Source organism: Trichogramma pretiosum, unplaced genomic scaffold, assembly GCF_000599845.2.
Source record: "Trichogramma pretiosum strain Unisexual culture from Peru unplaced genomic scaffold, Tpre_2.0 scaffold138, whole genome shotgun sequence".
Taxonomy (NCBI): Eukaryota; Metazoa; Arthropoda; class Insecta; order Hymenoptera; family Trichogrammatidae; genus Trichogramma; species Trichogramma pretiosum.
The window spans coordinates 136655-155172 of NW_019641654.1; the positions used below are offsets into that span (position 1 = coordinate 136655).

The 18518-nt window shown below is 36.1% G+C and overlaps 1 protein-coding gene across 1 annotated transcript in view; it reads left to right on the forward strand.

Moving 5' to 3' along the window:
* LOC106651209 (putative leucine-rich repeat-containing protein DDB_G0290503) overlaps window positions 1-18518 on the forward strand; it is a 165879-nt gene that overhangs the window by 73301 nt on the left and 74060 nt on the right. Inside the window, exon 6 of the mRNA XM_023460113.1 lies at window positions 12868-12876. Coding sequence (XP_023315881.1) covers window positions 12868-12876 — 9 coding nt within the window. The remainder of the gene's footprint in view (window positions 1-12867; window positions 12877-18518) is intronic.

Consider the following 18518-nt stretch of genomic DNA (forward strand, 5'->3'; position numbering starts at 1 on the left):
AATTTCAAATTATATCATACAAATAAAAGTAGTGTAATTAAAACTTGAGTACTAAAAATATTTACAAGCATATAGATATGTATAATTAAAAGCAGTAAGTATGAAAATTTATTAGTGAGCGCAATAAATATAAAGCAATTAGTGAAAAGTCTGGTGCTGCCTCAAATAATGTCCAAGCAACGTCTTAAACGAAACCAGGGAACCCAACGACCGTAGTTGAACAGGAAGCGCATTCGTTGAGTACTCAATTGTCGGTGCTATACCCGCGATTCTCGCTGATCTACGGACTCCATCACCCGTCCAGCGATAGAAGTCCAAGATGTATGCAGGGCATAGTCCGTTCAGCGCTTTAAACGATTGGATGTTTTGGAAATATTCATGTCTCTGTGATGGAGACAGCCAATCGAGCCTGGTGTAGTAAGGCCGTAGCGCAGTGTCTCTTGGTAGCTTATGCAAACTTTTAGTAGGCGCCTAAGCTTGATGTGCGATGAAGTAGAGATGTCAATGAAGGCGAGGCAAGCGTAATCAAATTGAAGTATGATGAAAGCGTTGACAAGCATCTTTTTTATGTTAACGAGCAAAAAACCAGCTCCGGCTAGCATACGATGAAGCACTCCATGAATGCGAGAGGAAATGCCTCTAACATGCGCGTCCCACGATGGGAGTCATAACCAGGCCCAAGTTGACAACTCTATCTTCGAAAGGGATGACAGTGCCACTCAGGTGAGTTCTTCAAATGATGTCCAAGTCCATGGGCGTGAGGAGCTGGTTTGAAGCAAAAAGGACCGCCTTCGTTTTGGCAACACTGAGGCTAAATCTACTGGTGTGCGCCCAGTCAGAAACGATCTGAGCATCTTCGTTGAGTCTCGCTACGGTTTTGTCAAGCTCAGTCACAGGGCACTGCAAGTAGATCATCAGATTGTCTGCAAAGAGCATATGCGTAGACACGTGCCGTGGCGAAGCGCATTTGTGAGTGTATCAATGTATACTGCAAACAGTATGGGAGCGGGCGTTAAGCCCTGTGGGACACCAGATGTATAATTTCTGAAGTCCATCAGACCACTAGCATCATCCATCACAGCCTGCGAGCGATTCGACAGATAGGAGTGCAGTAAGGCGAGAGCATTAGATGAAAAATTCAGGGATTTTAAGGTTCGCAGCAAGGTCGCATGATCCAGAGTATCAAAAGCGCTTCGGAAATCGGAGAGCAAGAGTATGGGTGACTAGCATATTGTACGTCTCAAGATGCGTAGTTGTCTGAGCCATCAGCAACTTGTCAAAAACCTTTGCGAGATGCGTCAGGTTAGTGATCGGCCAAGTCTGAGACGGTGATTGGAGCTTGCGCACCTTTCTTAGAGGCCCGATAACGGATTTTTTTTGCATAGTGATGGGTATTGACAGGTTGAGATTGACAAGTTGAAGACAGCGGTAAGAGCCAGCGTGAGAAGAAAGAGAGTGTCGTAGAAATACGACCATGGCGTACCATCACTATAGCACGCACTCACACCACCATGGACTGGCTCTGGGATCGCTCTCGGCTGGGGGACGCAGGGAGGTCATCAACTGCTCTCTAGCATCTCGCATCATCAGAGATGCTTCGCCGGGCTAAGGGGAGCTTTCGAGTCATCGGAGTACCCACTGAGATTGAGGAAATCAGGCAGTCCACGCGACGCCGACCCCCGGTGCTCTTCTGCAAGGCACCCCGCACCGCATCATTAGATCACTCATTTGCATTTTCATCTGCCATAGCAATCAATAAACTCTCTTTCATCACGAACAGCCTCTCCCTGCCTCCTCTCTTCAAGTCCCTTCACACCTCCTTTCTTATGCAGCACGAGAAGGTGGAGTGGTTGCAGCGATGCAGGACGGAGGGCCTTGCTCCTGTCCCGTCTGAACTGACTCGAGTGTTGAAATTGAATGTAAACTTGGCATAGCCAAAATTGCGTAGTGGAACATCGACATATATCTGTTAAATGTACCGTACCCTCTGTACTTACAACTGTTCTGTAATCACTATTATTACTACTTGTACTTCTACTGTGTGTTTGAACTGCCGTTGGGCCTCATGTGGTTATACCTCAAGGCCCCAATAAATCTTCTAAGCAATGAATTAATCAATTAATAAATTGCACTCGCGTATGACTGTGTTTACGCATACGCACGAGGCAACGTAACAGCATAAGCAACATCAGTCGGCTTAGTTCACGGGATTGACTGCGTTGAGATATCTTTCTCTCTCTTGCTTATGCGTATACGATAATACATAGAAAACGTATGTGCTATCTATGAATATATGTCGCGAGACTACGCACTATCATGCACGTTGTCAAATCTGATATTGATTAATGCATGTATGTATTGCAAAGTAACTACCTTTTTTTAACGTCCGCTGATAAGGCAGCGAACACCTAGACGCGTTCATCACGCAGGTACTTGCGCAAGCGTCTGAGCGGGCATTGGCCGGGACGAAGAGAATCCCCACCTTAACTCGCGCCCCACCTGTTTCCTTCGCGACCGTATGCTGGGCCAGCGAGAAAAAGAGACAGAAATAGGATTTTTGCCCCGTTTTTCGCCCCGAACAAAGAAACGCGAGGATGCGGGGTCAGCGCTGCATTGAGCGCGGATCGAGCGGTTGGAGAGGGCAGTCGCCCACGGGTATAAAAGGCGCGTGCTCTGAGGAGTAAACTCTCAAAAAATTTTCACCAGAAACCAAAACAAGTAATCGATGTCAGTATCTTAGCCGATGCGGCAAGATTTTAGCCACTCCGGCATAAGTTAGTTTATAATTATCCGAGGGCCTATAATTGCATCCGTAGACCTGAGCAAGCCTTCGTGGTTGCAGAAGGTTGATTGAATTGAATTGAGAACACTCTTCAACTCAACGGAAGTCAATGGTCGTGCCGTCGAGCTGAACTACAAAACCTGAGCAAGCCTGAGAGCAGCGGAAGGTTAAGTAGAAGGAAAAGTCGAGTTTATTCCTTTTCCGTTTAGCCTCGACGAGAGATAACGCTGCGACGGAAAATCACCTGATTAAAACCATCGCATGTGATCTAAGTGCAACCAGTCATGGGTTTCCTTCTGTGTAGAGAACCAGGACATCGAGAATATTCCTACATTTGAAGCAGTGCGTCGATAAGCCCAAGAGAAAGAGAGCTACGTTGTGTCAGACACGGAGCATCGACGACAAATGCAAGTTTTCATTCTTTTTGTCTCCATTTCAAACTAACATAATTAGCGTGTACGCAGCCCTCTCAAAATACGTGCGCGTTCATTATCAACATCGTGAAATCCGATAAAATCTACACGCATAGATTTTAACCTCGAGGAGCAGAAACATTGTCCAGGTCATCGCGGACATACGCGTAAAAGAACGCGAAATATACGCGTGGAGAGAACCCCACGCATAGATTGGGCATCGGTTAAGTACGTGCAGCTCGCAGGTAAACAACGGGCCACACGAGACCTCTCCCCCACCGTACGCGGCCGTACCGCGTAACTGCGCAGTTACGATAGCAGTAGCGACACAGTGGTATATGGGCGAATCCGCGAAACTCGCGTCGTCGCATCACCCTCCCTCAATTTCTTCGCAGGTTTTTCTTCGGCTTAGCAGACAATAGTGAAGCGATTCCTCGCTACTATTTCACTATAGCAGACAAAGCAGGGATAAGCAGCCGCGAGCTAGAGAGCAGAAACAAACACAAATATTGTTTCATACCTTTACGATTAGCAATTTTTTAAGAAATAAAAACAAATCGTTCATAAACAATAACAGTTCTTTTAGCGTGTCTCCGAACCCTTTTACTCAATTAATAATAACAATAAAATTAAAATCACAAACATATAGAAATACCGTGAAGTCCGAAATCTCGACGAAAACCCTGCCAGCGTCTGAACTAATACGCTGCCGTATCGAAGCGTGGCCCCGCGCGGGCGCTCGAGCGTTGTATAAATGTTGTTGTAACTTTTTACTGCATATTCTGAAAAATCTGAAAAAATTCACAAAACTTCTTTGGATATTAATCTTTAGCATGGTATAGTTTAAAATATGAAATTCAAAAATTTATATCACAACTTTTTAATCCGAAAAAAAAATCGGTACCTGATGGCTTTTTTTCCAAAAATTCGCCATTTTGTTTGTTATTAATATCAAGAAAACGGTGGGGCGTCATTTTTTGCTAGATAACTCGTAGAATATTGGGTAAAAATTTCAGGGCAAAATATTAAAACCGAGCTGATATATTGCGAGTTGAAGTCAAAATTTTATTAATTGTGAAAACTCAAAATTTCGTTACTTTCCTCGTTTATTTATATTCGAATTGAAAAAATATTTATTACATCTCATGTAGAATGTTGTATCAAACATTTTGGTACCAGATTTGCACGGTCGCTTATGAGTTAGGAGTATCTCGCTAAATAACGCACTTTTCGAGAGTGAGCCGCTCGCCTATGAAGGGAAGTTGAAATTTTTATCATGTTATATATTAACAAACAATGAATGATAACCGCTGGATGCACTAGGACGATATTTTGATTGGGCTATGACTTGTGCAAGTAAGTCGATGTTTTTATGTCATATCAATACTGAGCGATAACCGCTCTATGCACTAATTTTATATCGTAATTCATCAATAAATAATTTGATAAAAATGTATTTTGAAAACGTGATTTCCAATAAAAAATCTCAACAAAATACAAGTTAAAAATTGAAAAAATTGAAAAAAAAATTTTTTAAATCAGCTGCTTATGAACAGCTGCAAGATGCGAAACATTTTTATGAATTAATTAAAGAAAATTAAATTATTAAAAAAAAAAATATGAAAATTCATAAATCAAATAAGTAAAAAATAAAAAAGGTAAAAAACTAAAAACAAATTAGAAACTAGAAAATCAAAAAAAAAAAAATTAAGATAAAAAAAACTAGAAATATAAAATCAAACAAGTAAAAATTTAAAAAACAAAGAACACAATTCAAACAAGTAAAATTCGAAAAAAACTAAAAATAAAATAATCAAAAAAAAAAAAAAAGTCAGAAAATACCAGCACAAGTATCGATGTTTCACATCTGGTGCAAATTTATAAATATCAAGCTACAAATGCATAAAAATGGATAACATCGTCGTCAGAAATTGGACAAATGAAAAATGTATAATTTGGTGATATATTTACCATATAGAACACATGTCTGACAAATATGAAGAACCTTATTCGCAGTCGGACAAGAAACATGGTTTTGAAAATTGCTTTATTAATATCAATTTTTGATTTTTCACAACAGCTTAAGATTTATTAACAACTGTAACCCGATCGAAAAAGGTTGTTTCTCACACAAATTTAAAATGTTTGGTCTTGTTTTTCGTTAAATATATTCAGGCAAATTTTAAGTAAAACTCGAAATAAACATTAATTGGCTTTAATTAAAAAAAATTGTTTTCAATTTTTGGGAATATTAGAAAGTTTGACAAGGATATCAAGTAAATAAACAATACAATATTTTAAGTACTAATATTTTTATATTATTGAGCAATTCCAGAATTTAGTTTTAAATTTTTTGACTAAAAACGGAAAAATTTTTTTTCGTTGGACGCATCCTTTGAACATTGGGTATTGTTCTTGAAGGTCCTTGGAAACTAAAAAAATGCGTGAACATGAAATTTAAAGATAGGTAATTCTTTTCTGGCTACTTTTGTGTTTTGGGATCCGCAAAGTCATGTTTTCGCGTAAATACGACAATTCACTCAATTTCTGAGTGGCTGAAAAAGTATCAAAACTCATTCCAGAAAAGTGACTGACTATTGCATTCGATAGGAAATTTTCTTAGCTTTCCGATGGTAATATCAGATTTTCCGATACATTGCTTATTCACTGAGAAAATCATCACCAAACATGCCGAGCTAAATATCTTGAAAAAATCAGTACGGAAAAATAGCTTTTTAACACTACGTGCGCGAAACACGGGTTTTCTAACCTTAAAGCGTCAGAAAACCCTAGTTTCTCGCAAGCAGAGTGAAAAAATATCGTTTGCAACAAGTGCGCGAGGAAGTTAACTCACCCAGGAGTCTTTGCACCCTCGCTACGCTCGGGTGAAAACAACTCCTGGATGAGTCAACTGCTTCGCGCACTTGTTGCAAAATATACTATTTTATGATTTCTTTTTGATTTTTTCTTATGAAAATTAAATATTTCGGAAAATCTGATACTACCATCGTAAAGCCGAGGAAGTTTCCGATCGAAAGCCTATCTTCATTTATTTTTTCCGTCGAATTACAATGATATACAAGCGAATTTCTTTTACTGTGTTTGCTGTTTTCTGTTCCCGAGCTGTTTTAATCGCTGTCGCAAAGTTTTCAGCGTTGTGCGGGTCGCTACAATCAAAATTCGCTCATAATTCGACGGAAAAAATAAATAAAGATATGTTTTCGATAGGAAATTTCCTCAGCTTTCTCATGGTGCAGTTAGATTTTCCGATAAATTTCATTTTCACAAGGAAAAATCAAAAATAAGCCATAAAAAGCACTTTTTCCGTACTGATTTTTTCGAGATATTTAGCTCGGCATGTTCGGTGGTGAATTTCTCAATGAATATGCAATGTATCGAAAAATCTGATATCGCCATCGGAAAGCTGAGAAAATTTCCTATCGAATGGAATAGTCAGACACTTTTCTGAAATGAGTTTTGATATTTTTTCAGCCACTTAGAAATTGAGTGAATTGTCGTATTTACGCGAAAACATGACTTTTCGGGCCCTAAAACACAAAAGTAGCCAGAAAAAAATTACCTATTTTTAAATTTCATGTTCACGCATTTTTTTAGCTTCCTAGGACCTTCAAGAACAATACCCAATGTTCAAAGTATGCGTCCAACGAAAAAAAATTTTTCCGTTTTTAGTCGAAAAATTCGAAACTAAATTCCGGAATTGCTCTATTATTGGTATAAAGATCTTGCTAAAAATCAAAATTTTTAAAAAATTGAAATTTTATTTTTTTCGTTTTAATTTTCTTCGTCACTATTACTATAACTCGAATCTTCATCACTCGAAAGTTCATCGATTTCATTATTTTCTTCATCGAGGTCACTATCGGTATTGTCACGTGGGCATACATCGTGCTCCACTAGTGACTCGTCGCACCTCGAGTAGTAGTCCAGTTTCCGCAACCACGAGCACAGCTGCATTGTTCTCTCTCTTCTGCATATTGTCATTGCAAGTCTTGTGTCAAATTCATTTATCCCCTCTCCATCTTCACCTCACGTAACAGTATCTAAAATATTGATACCTTTTAATTTCAATTAATTTAATATGTTTCATTTGACAGTCTAAATGTATTATTACCAATCAGATTTTAATTTAAAAATATATTATCGTACGTTCGACTTTGAGGACCATCGAACCAATGATGGTGATATTTTTGATTAATTAATGTCCAACCACAATTTTCGGGCTTCAAGTTAGTTGGGCATCAGTAAGCATTACACCACACATTGCTAAAATAAATAGTCCTTTTAATTTGTTGTATCAGTTCTTACTGTGATGCTGGCATGCTAGAAGCATCAAGACCCTGAAGTTGACTCATCAGTATGGCTCATTAGGATGTCCCTTATTTCCAAACTCTTTTAAACCCCGCTTCCAACCCTTGGATGAACTTGTTTAACCAAAAAACTGAAAAAACCTTCGTCGGATCTCCGAAAAACAACTTTTAAAGCTACCCAAAACGATAAAAACAACTTTTTCTTAGAATAATTGATATTAATATAGTGGCAAAAGTATGGAAACCCTTAGAAGTATCGCAAAGTAGGCTTGAAAAAAATTCAAAAGCCCCATATCCAACGTATTTTTTGACGAGGAGTCCAATGGAGACCTTGAATTAGACCTTGAACATAACCTCGAAGCTACAGCGACCGAAAAATCGATTTTTTAAATGAGAACCCTCATTTTTTATTGCAAATTTAAGAGAGCGGAAGATTTTACGTTAGAAAATGTACTCTTGTATTCTTTTTTCAAGGTCATTTTTTGAGGTACAGTACTCAAAATAAAAAAAAAACCTCGATTTTAGCTTAAATTTTATGAAAAGAAACAAAAACCAAAAATTACAATTTTTTTAAGCCTTTTTTGAATTCCTTGTCAAATTTCAATACAATTTGACCGTTTCAAGTTTTTGATTGAAGCCTCTTAGCTCAATCTAGAGCAGCAAACTAGTTTCATTATTCCTTTAGGGGACACACCTGTGTTTATGTCTAGAAATGCAAAAACATGAAAATTAAGGATTACTATTAAAATTTTTTGTTTCTGATGTAAAAATATGTTTTTACAAGTCCTTTTACAACAAAAAATATGTCTGTAGTTCCTTTTATAATTAAAATTCATCCAGGATTCATATATATTGACTTGTGATTTTTAAGTCCTTGACCGCATGATTTTGAATGCAACAGTTATTCAATTATATTCCTTTAGGTCTCAAAAGTTTTGTAATTAAATTCTTTGTAATTAATTTCTTGTAATTAAAATCTTTCAACAGAAAAAATCAAAAATATTTTCTGTTGTTTTGATCGGATTGAAAAACATAACCTAGATTAATAAAAAATTCTGAATACATTTCCGAAAACATCAAGGGATAAACTAGGTTTTTATCTTTTCATTGATGCTCTATATTGAGCTATAGGAGGCCTTAATAAATAAAATGAGAATATCAAAATTTTTTAAATTCTGACAAGGCATTAAAAAAAAAATTATAAAAATTGTTCACTAGAAGCTCTGGCTTCTAGGACCTTCTTACTTAAGGACGTTTGGAACGCAACCGAGTTCAAAGTAGCAACTATCAAGAAACAGCTGAGTACAGAAACAGCAAGGTAGATACTTGATTTGACTAGGTAGGTCGGTGGTATCATAGGCTTAAAGCCAATACATATGCCATCACGCGTATTTTTGTCGGCTGCTAACCTCTCGAGTTAGATTGTATGTAGAACAAACGAGAAATTTTTTTATTTTTATAAAATTACTTTGAAATATGCTCATGAATATACAATATAACTGATACCATTTGAAAGGTAATGATTTCATCTTTCATTATGCGAAATTTGGTCCCGATCTCCTATTTTCACCTAAAGTTACACTTAAAATTGTGTGAGAAATCTGCGCTTTCTTATGATTTCCATGTTAAAAAGTGTAATTTTGAAATTAAATTATACAAAAATTCGATCGACAATCGATGCTAAAATTTCGGGAGAGCATTAAGAGTGTTATTAACTATCAAATTCCGAAGTATCTACATCGTGGCCCAACTTGATCTAAAGGTCCCCAACGTCTTTAACCCATTAAGTCCGGGACGGACACTTTTTCGATACTTTTTGGAGGCGTTATATTTTTGTTGAAAATGGGGTCTGAAAAATTTGCGAGTAAGCATACTCTACGCAAAATTTAATGTACTTTTCAAATCCGGTGTCAGATTTTCGATATAATCAACCGGTCAAAAGTAATGAATGGTTTTATCCAAAGAAACGTGGTTTTGAACAAAAAAAAATTTTTTTTTTCAAATTTTCACATGGAAATCGTTGAAGTCCTGGCGTCTCGGGTGCAAATTAAGCGTCCATGGACCCTAAACTAAAAGTTATCATGGTTTAGATTAGAGAAAATGAAGTTTAAGTAAACAAAATGACAGTTGGAACACCAAAATTTGTTTAAAAACTTCTCGAATTTTTAACTCGAAAAAGAAGGGCTTAAGGAAAAAATATTACTGAAAAAAAAAGTTCTTAGAATTGATCCAAGAATACGCTAGATTTTTTTCAGATTTTTTGGAATTTTTTTTTGATTTTTCAAAATTTTCAATTTTCAAAAATTGAAAAAATTTTTCAAAAAAATCTGAAAATTTCTAGCCTATTCGTTGATCAATTCTAAGAACTTTTTTATCAATAAAATTTTTTCCTTAAGTCCTTCTTTTTCGAGATAAAAATTCCGAAAGGTTTTCAATATTTTTTGGTGTTCCAACCGCCATTTTGTGTGCTTAAATTACATGTTTTCATAGATGAAGACAAAGTAAATAAAAATTTGTTTTTTATCAGAATCTTATTCTTTGAACTTTTATGAGCTATTCGTAAATTTTTTTACAAAAGCAAAAGGATTGAAAAAAAAGGTTTTATTCTTTATAGAATATCTTGAATATCTTCATCACAAATTATTTTCTCAGAAAGTAATTTTTGCAATGGCCCCTCGAAATTCAAAACGTGCAAAATTATCACGCTCTGCTAATGTTGAGATTGAAGATAGAGAAGATGGGAAGTATGATGCTATTTTTATTCCAGACATGAATGATTCAGGAGAATCTGACGTAGAATCAGATGTAGAATCTGAAACAAACGCTTCATCTTCAAATAATTTTGATCGGGCATTAACGATATCTTATCGTCGAGTTCCGGATAGCTATACTAACCACCAAAAGCATCTGGAACCTGACCATAAGTATGAGTGGACTGGTAAAGAAAAAAAATATAGAGAATGCCTTAAAAATGAAATTTTACTTTCTGATCATACAAAAGATATGATTCGAAATTTATCTGAAGTAGAGTTGTTTGAACTTTTTTTTTCCAAGGAAATCAAGAGCTATATCATTGAATGCACAAATATAAATGGTTAGAAACTGACTGAAAACGATTTAGATATTTTTATAGGTATATTAGTACTATCAACTTTCAATGAAAGGAAATCGCAAAAAGATTATTGGTCCAAAAATCCAATTCTCTCATGTCCAGCTGTTTCTTCAGCCATGTCTCGCGATAAATTTTTAAAAATAAAATCTTAATTGAAGATGAATAAATTAGAAGATAAATTTGGTTTTTTTTTACCGCCTTAGCTGTAGATGAAATGATGGTAAAGTTTCACGGTCGTACAAATTTACAACAGTTCATGAAAAATAAACCTGAACGATGGGGAATCAAAAAATGGGAAATAGCTAGTCCTGAAGGATATTTGTTTGACTGTGACATATATTGTGGTAAGGGATCAAACATTTTTTCTTCCAAGAAAAAACCTGTACTCACAAAATGTTCTTTAGGAAGCCGCGTAGTTCTTTCGATGACTCAAGACTTACTATTATCAGTTGTACCTAGAAAATTGGATCGATACCACTCATATTTTGATAACTTTTTCACTAATCCTGATTTATTAATTCATTTGGAAACACGTGCATTGAAGGGTACAGTACGAGTGAATAGAGTAAATGCAGTAAATAATCTAGGTAAAAACGCCGAAAGAGGTGCTCATATTGTACAGCACGAAAAAAATAGTGGACTAAATTTCATTACTGCCATGGATTCTAAAGCTTTATCTGTGCTTTCAACGGCAGCATGGGAGTTACTCCTTTCTCTGATATGGATAGGTTTTCATTTGATGAAATGAAAGATATTGCAGTACCATTTCCACACGCATTTAAAATGTTCAACACGTTTATGGGTGGAGTTGATTTACATGATTCGCACTGTAGCAATTTGATGCCATGCATAAGAGCAAAACGATGGACGTGGCCCATCTTTATAAGACTCATTCAATCTTCAATGGCAAATGCAACTGTCCTTCGAAATTACGTACATGAAACAAGAGGTTCCAAAGAACTCGCTATGAAAATTGCCGAGCATTATCTTTTGAAAGCAACAGTTAGACAAAAACACAATGAAGGGATTGCCGATTTGAAAAAAAATTGTGAAAACTACAGCAAATGTTCTGTAAGAACACAAAAAATATGTAAAGGCTTCAATGTTCATGTATGTTCTGCATGTTTTAAAATTTTGCATCAATAAATGTAAAAAGGTGATGCGGTAGATAAAAAGAAAATTGAAAACAAAATTTATAAAAAATTGAAGAAAAGATAAAAAAACTTTCGGAAATTTTATTTCGAAAAAGAAGGACTTAAGGAAAAAATTTTACTTATCAAAAAGTTCTTAGAATCGGTCCAAAAATACGCTAGAATTTTTTCAGATTTTTTTGAAAAATTTTTTCAATTTTTGAAAATTGAAAATTTTGAAAAATCAAAAAAAAATTCCAAAAAATCTGAAAAAACTCTAGCGTAAAATTTTTTCCTTAAGCCCTTCTTTTTCGAGTTAAAAATTCGAGAAGTTTTTAAACAAATTTTGGTGTTCCAACCGCCATTTTGTTTACTTAAACTTTATTTTCTCCAATCTAAACCATGATAACTTTTAGTTTAGGGTCCATGGACGCTTAATTTGCATCCGAGACCCCAGGACTTCAACGATTTCCATGTGAAAATTTGAAAAGAAAAAAAATTTTTTTCTTCAAAACCACGTTTTTTCGGATAAAACCATCCATAACTTTTGACTGGTTGGTTATATCGAAAATCTGACACCGGATTTGAAAAGTACATTAAATTTTGCGTAGAGTATGCTTACTCGCAATTTTTTCAGACCCCATTTTCAACAAAAATATAACGCCTCAAAAAAGTATCGAAAAAGTGTCCGTCCCGGACTTAATGGGTTAAAAACAGCGTTTTTTAGCTTTAGATGCTATCGCCTTCAATCGAAAAGTCTGAATTAATTCAAAGTACTATATTTCGATGAAAAAAATAAGAAAAAATTCTTTTCATCATTTTTAGGCTCCTTATCGCCCTAAAAAATTATGTTTGTTGAAAAAAGGGTTTTTGGCTTCAAAAGTTGCATAAGGTAATCAGAAAAAATATAGTCACGAGTTTTGCAGATTAACTTATTATATATTTTGTTTTTACTTATTGTATTGTATATTCGATAATATTCAAAATAATCTTTACAAAATAAATAATCTGAAACAAATGTAAATGCTTACTAATTTCGTCTTTTATTTTCATTATTTAATGTTGGAATCATCAAATCCAAATTCATGCTGCAAACATCCAGGTTTTAAAGGTAATGTTCTTTTTATATATCTCATTATAAAATTATGATGTACAATTTATGGTATACATTGTGACGCGCGTAGGTATGTCTGTGTATGTGTGAGAGAATACCAGCGTACCTCAGTACGCGATATCCTGGACGGTTTTGGAGCAGGCCGAGGAACTGGTCACCTGAATACTAAGCGTGAGCCAAGAGTCACATGTGATGTGCGAGGATGAGGAAATCGTTTCCTGTAGCGAGAGAAAATGCTTCACGTGCGATTAGCTGCAAAAAGTAAAATTATTGGTTTGGATACCTTGTGTAGTTATTAAAGTGTGTGACACGTTCTATGCACAACTTGGACCGTATTAAATTGGAATAGTTAGAACCGTTGAAAGTGGCAACGAATTTGAAAGTCAACCCAAGCGACACCGGGTGGCCAGCATTGATCCGAGCGTACTGTTATATACTCCGTAGTCGGAATTCTAACAAGAAACCTTTTATTTATTTGTTGTCACTTGTTGCGTAGGGGTAGGGTAAAAGGAAGTATAATGTCAAAGAGATATAATAATAAACTTACAGTTTTTCATTGGAATCGCCGATTATGGTGGTGTTGCACACACGAACACAGTACAATTGATTTACACAGTTATTCTTATGAAGCTACTAAAATTATATGCATACAATGTATTTACAAATATAAACGATATTTTATAAACTTTGATTGAGTTGAGTGATTACAAGTATCGACACGTAGTGTGCGATTTCGTAGATATGAAGGAGCTGCTATTTATTTGATTAGTTATATTTTTCTACAATAAATTTGAAAAATAAAATTAGTTACATATTTTGAACCAATGTATCAATTGCTGCGCACTGTATGTACCTATTACTGCACATATTTATAAGGTATTTTATACAAGTGTCCACGCGGCCCAATTAAACGAAATCACTCATTTTCTAACTCTCGTAAAAAGTATCGAAATGCACCTAGAAGAAAAAGGTAACAGATCATTTTGATGGGAAATTACCTAAGCTAAAAAGTTCATTTATAAGATTTTTTTAAATAGTCCCAATCGAAAGCTGAGGAAATTTCCGATCGATATGCAAGTTTTCATAGTGTGAAAATGATTATTACTTACAAGAAGAGCTTTTCAGGTTTGGGTCATGGATTTGCTCCAAAAATTTTTTGCTGTCTTCTGGTACTCAATACTGAAGCTCCCCATGCTTAGTTTAATCCAATAGGCCTTAAAGCCCATTTTAGAGGATTTTTCACATTTTAAAAAAATCGTTGTTATTTTCTATATCGATATAGAAGTACTTAAACAAAAAAATGCAACAATCAAAAGTTTCAAAATTTTTCAAAGAATCTGCTTGAATTTTTTCAGAATTTTTGGGACCATCTACCACTCTCTTTAAGGAGTCCTAAAATCTATTTAAAGAGCATCAAATTTGGGCCTTTCGAATTAAGTGATAGATGGTCCCAAAAATTCTGAAAAAGTTCAAGCAGATTCTTTGAAAAATTTTGAAACTTTTGATTGTTGCATTTTTTCGTTTCAGTACTTCTATTTCGATATAGAAAATAACAAAGATTTTTTTATAATGTGGAAAATCCTCTACAAAATGGGCTCTAAGGCCCATTGGATCAAACTAAGCACAGGGAGCTTCAGTATTGGGTACCAGCAGACCGCAAAAAAATTTTAGAGCAAATCCATGACCCGCACCTGAAAAGCTCTCCTTGTTAGTAATCATCGAAAATTCAGTGCGCAGTAATAGACACATCCCTTCGCAGTAATAGGTGCATGGGTTTTTTTCCAGTTTATTATTTTCTAAATACTTTTGTATTCTAAACCCTTAAAGAAATGTTTTCTATGCATTAATGAAGCTCTCATCTGTTATGAAAATGATTACCGGTGTCCAAATTATTTTTTTTACGTTAAATTTCCTTCAGAAGCAAAGATCCGAAAATTGCGCAGTAATACCTCCTTTTACCCCATAAGTCGCTGCACAGTCACGGACGTCGAGCAGTGCTACTTGCCGCAGCAGCCGAATTATTTGATACATACGGGGGCTAGTTGAAAAACTCTCTCTCTGGGAAAAGGTGGGAAAATCCGGCACGACTTATGGAATCGTTCGTTACTTGCTTTGCCAGAAATAAACGGGTGGCGCTACTCGATGTATACGTAAGAAGGGCGGTATAGTTCCTCGCTGATGTCATTGAAGTATACCATGAAAATCTTTGGTGGAATATGACCCTGTTATTTCTCTCCGAGTAGCCATGATGTTTGATGAAGAACAATTTTACTACTACTTATGGAGACACAAATTCACCATGATAACAAACCACCAACCTATGATACATTTCCATAAGACTTAAAAACGCGACGAGGCGCAAGTTCGACCTAATTTTACTTCCAACTTTGCCCACCAGGGGCGCGCTCAACGCTCGCGTCGATCGTATCTCGTGATACTAGCCTAATCGGCCGAATCAATATGGCCGCTGCGCACGCGATCTATGCGACGATGTCGAGTGCACGTGTATCGACACGACGTGGCACTCGCACGCTGATCCCGGCGACGCGTTTCGTATTCTGCCACGGGCGATCTGCCCTGATGCGACCAGCCCGGATGTCGAACGTACACACGCACACCAATACTTTGCTTGCTGCGTATCTCTGCTGCGATACTCGTCAGCCAAGCTCGAACTCATACACACACGCATACGCCCGCGACTCGGCAGTCGCGTTGACCAATAATCTCGAAAATAATCATAAAAATTAACCCCAAATCTTCGGCGCCTCGACGTTGAATCGGCTCCGTTTCTCAGCTACAAATCGGCCCTCGTCCGGGCGTCAATGATCACGTGCGAAGACGAAATACGCCATTATACTGACGATTAGAAAATATCCTGCACTTGTGCACTGGCTTGCACAGGCTCGGCTCGGCCAACATGCCTCACGGGCGAATTACTACGCGAGCACGCGCAACACCAACAAGCCCTACTAGGTGAAATTTGCCTCACAGGCGACGAACTACGCGAGCACGCTCAACACAACAAGCCCTCCTGGGCGACAACACGCACGTTTCACATCAGCCTTTTACTTGCCGTCTTCTACGAGCACAAACTGACTTGCTTTTCTCACTCGTACCTCTGGCGATAACCTCGAAACTCTCTGTGCAAAAAAAAATATAAAAAAAAATAAAATATAAAAAAGATGGCTGCTGTGCGAATCACACACATGTCGACTTGCTGCGTACTCGCACTAATCTGCCGTGATCTATTGCGCGTCGGCACGTCTGCTCGCGTGCAGATGTCTGTTTCTCTCGAACGCATACGCCGTCGCACGTGTCGAAGTGTCGTTGCTCGCTGCTGCCGCTGCTGCTGCTGCTGTTGTCGACCTGCAAATCGTGAAAACATACACGCACACATGTGCTTGCACGAGATATACGAAAATTCGCGGTGCGATGCCTACGTGCTTTGTGCATCATCACATACTTAATGACAGTTTAACCCATTAACGACCAAAATGCTTGATTTTTTTGTTGGTTTTCGCACCAATTTTTTTCGTAGTTTTAGGCCACCAAAAAGTTTCGCATGGACCTATTTCGTGTTGTTATCCGGTAATTACTACCATATATACCCGCGAGAGGTCACATCCGTAAACCTCACTATACACTGGTATACGTTCAGTTAGTTGGTTGCGAACCTACACAGTAGCAACATCTTATACAATAAAGCTCTTACACAATATACATGTATAGTGGTCGCCTCATTCAATTCCTACAACATCATTTCGATGTAAAATTGAATGCCCTTTCAGAAACTTAGCTAAAAATTGTGATTTTTTGCGTAATAAAGAAGGTATGGCTACTTATACGAAAAAAAACGTAAAAATTTTTGCAAAAAATCAAGTTTTTGATTTTTTTTCGCCATGTTACCGTTAAGGAATTACGATATAAATATAATCAGCGGTGATCACGACTGTTAAAGTATCTCAGGGAATTTTCATGGAATTTTCGAACCAATACTTCAAACAAAAAATAACTTTTGTTCATATAAAACATAACTCATTTTTACTCGAAAACTATTGAATTTAGAGAAAAAGTGCACAAAACCAAAGTTTGAAAAGTGATTCGAAAATTCCATAAAAATTTTCTGAGATACTTTGATAGTCGTGATCACCTCTGATCATATTTATATCGTGATTCCTTAACGATAACATGGCGAAAAAAAATCGAAAACTTTTATGCAAAAATTTTTACGTTTTTTTTTTATTTAAGTAGCCATACCTTTTTTATTACACAAAAAATCAAAATTTTGAGCTCAGTTTCTCAAAGAACATTAAATTTTACATCGAAATAGGTCCTTGCGAAACTTTTTGGAGGCCTAAAACTACAACAAAAATCGCTGCGAAAACCAACAAAAAAATAAAGCATTTTGGTCGTTAATGGGTTAAATGTCAAAGGGGTATATGACTCTGGCTCGAATGTCTCTCTTATTAATGCAAAGTTGATAAAAATAAAAAATAAAGATAATGAGGAAAAAAGAGCTCAGCTTAAATGGATCGATCGTATGCATGTCCTCGGGATCAGTAAAATTAAATATGAAAATATGACAAGGTATCATTCGTACACATGAAACTTGTACATAAGCATTTCTGTACACAAGTAAAATGTGTCCAGTATTTGTACACATAATCGAACTTTTTTTTATGAACTCAAAAAATTAAAAAATATAATCGTAATCGTAATTTTTTAATTTAAAAAAAAGGTTGGTTTATGTGTACTAATATTGGACACATTTTACTTGTGTACAAAATTGCCAGTGTATAAGTTACATGTGTACGAATGATACCTTGCCAAAAACATTGGATGTAGAACATGAAATAAGTGCTTCCGTGGTAGATAGTAACGATTTTGAAGATAATTTTATGATTGGATTAGATATGATTCATGTTTTTAAATTAAATCATAATTACGATTTCACGATAACTATGGATTGTTCAGGATCTGAAAAAAATATTAAATTGAATGAAGAAATTAGAGAAAAATATAAAAAATGTGATCAATTAGAATCAAAACTTATAAACTTTAATGAATTTATTAAAGAAGAGGATTTTCAAATTTTAGTATATGATTTAAATCAAGACGAAAAGTTTATTATTGAAAACCTACTCAAAAAATATAAGCCACTGTTTGCTAATGACAAATATGATATTGGAACAGTGCAGGATTATGAAGCCAGAATCGAATTGATTGTGGATAAATATTGCAATAAAAGGCCATACAGATGTAACATTGAGGATAAACAGAGGAGATTGAAAAGCAAGTGTCGGAACTACTGAGGAGAGGATTAATTGAGGAATCATATTGCCCGTTTGCTGCCCCAGTTACTCTAGCATATAAAATAGGAAAATAAAAGTTCACGTCTGTGTATAGACTTCAGAGATTTGAACAAAATTGTTGTACCCGAGGCCCAACCTTTCGCGTTAATAGAAGATATGGTTGTAAAAACGAGAAATTGTCAATATTTTTCCAAATTAGACATAAACTGTGCATTTTGGTCTATTCCTTTGCAAGTAGAAAATCGAAGAAAAACAGGTTTTGTCACTCAAGAGGGTCATTTTCAATGGACGTGTCTTCCGTTTGGTCTTCGGACTGCACCAACAATT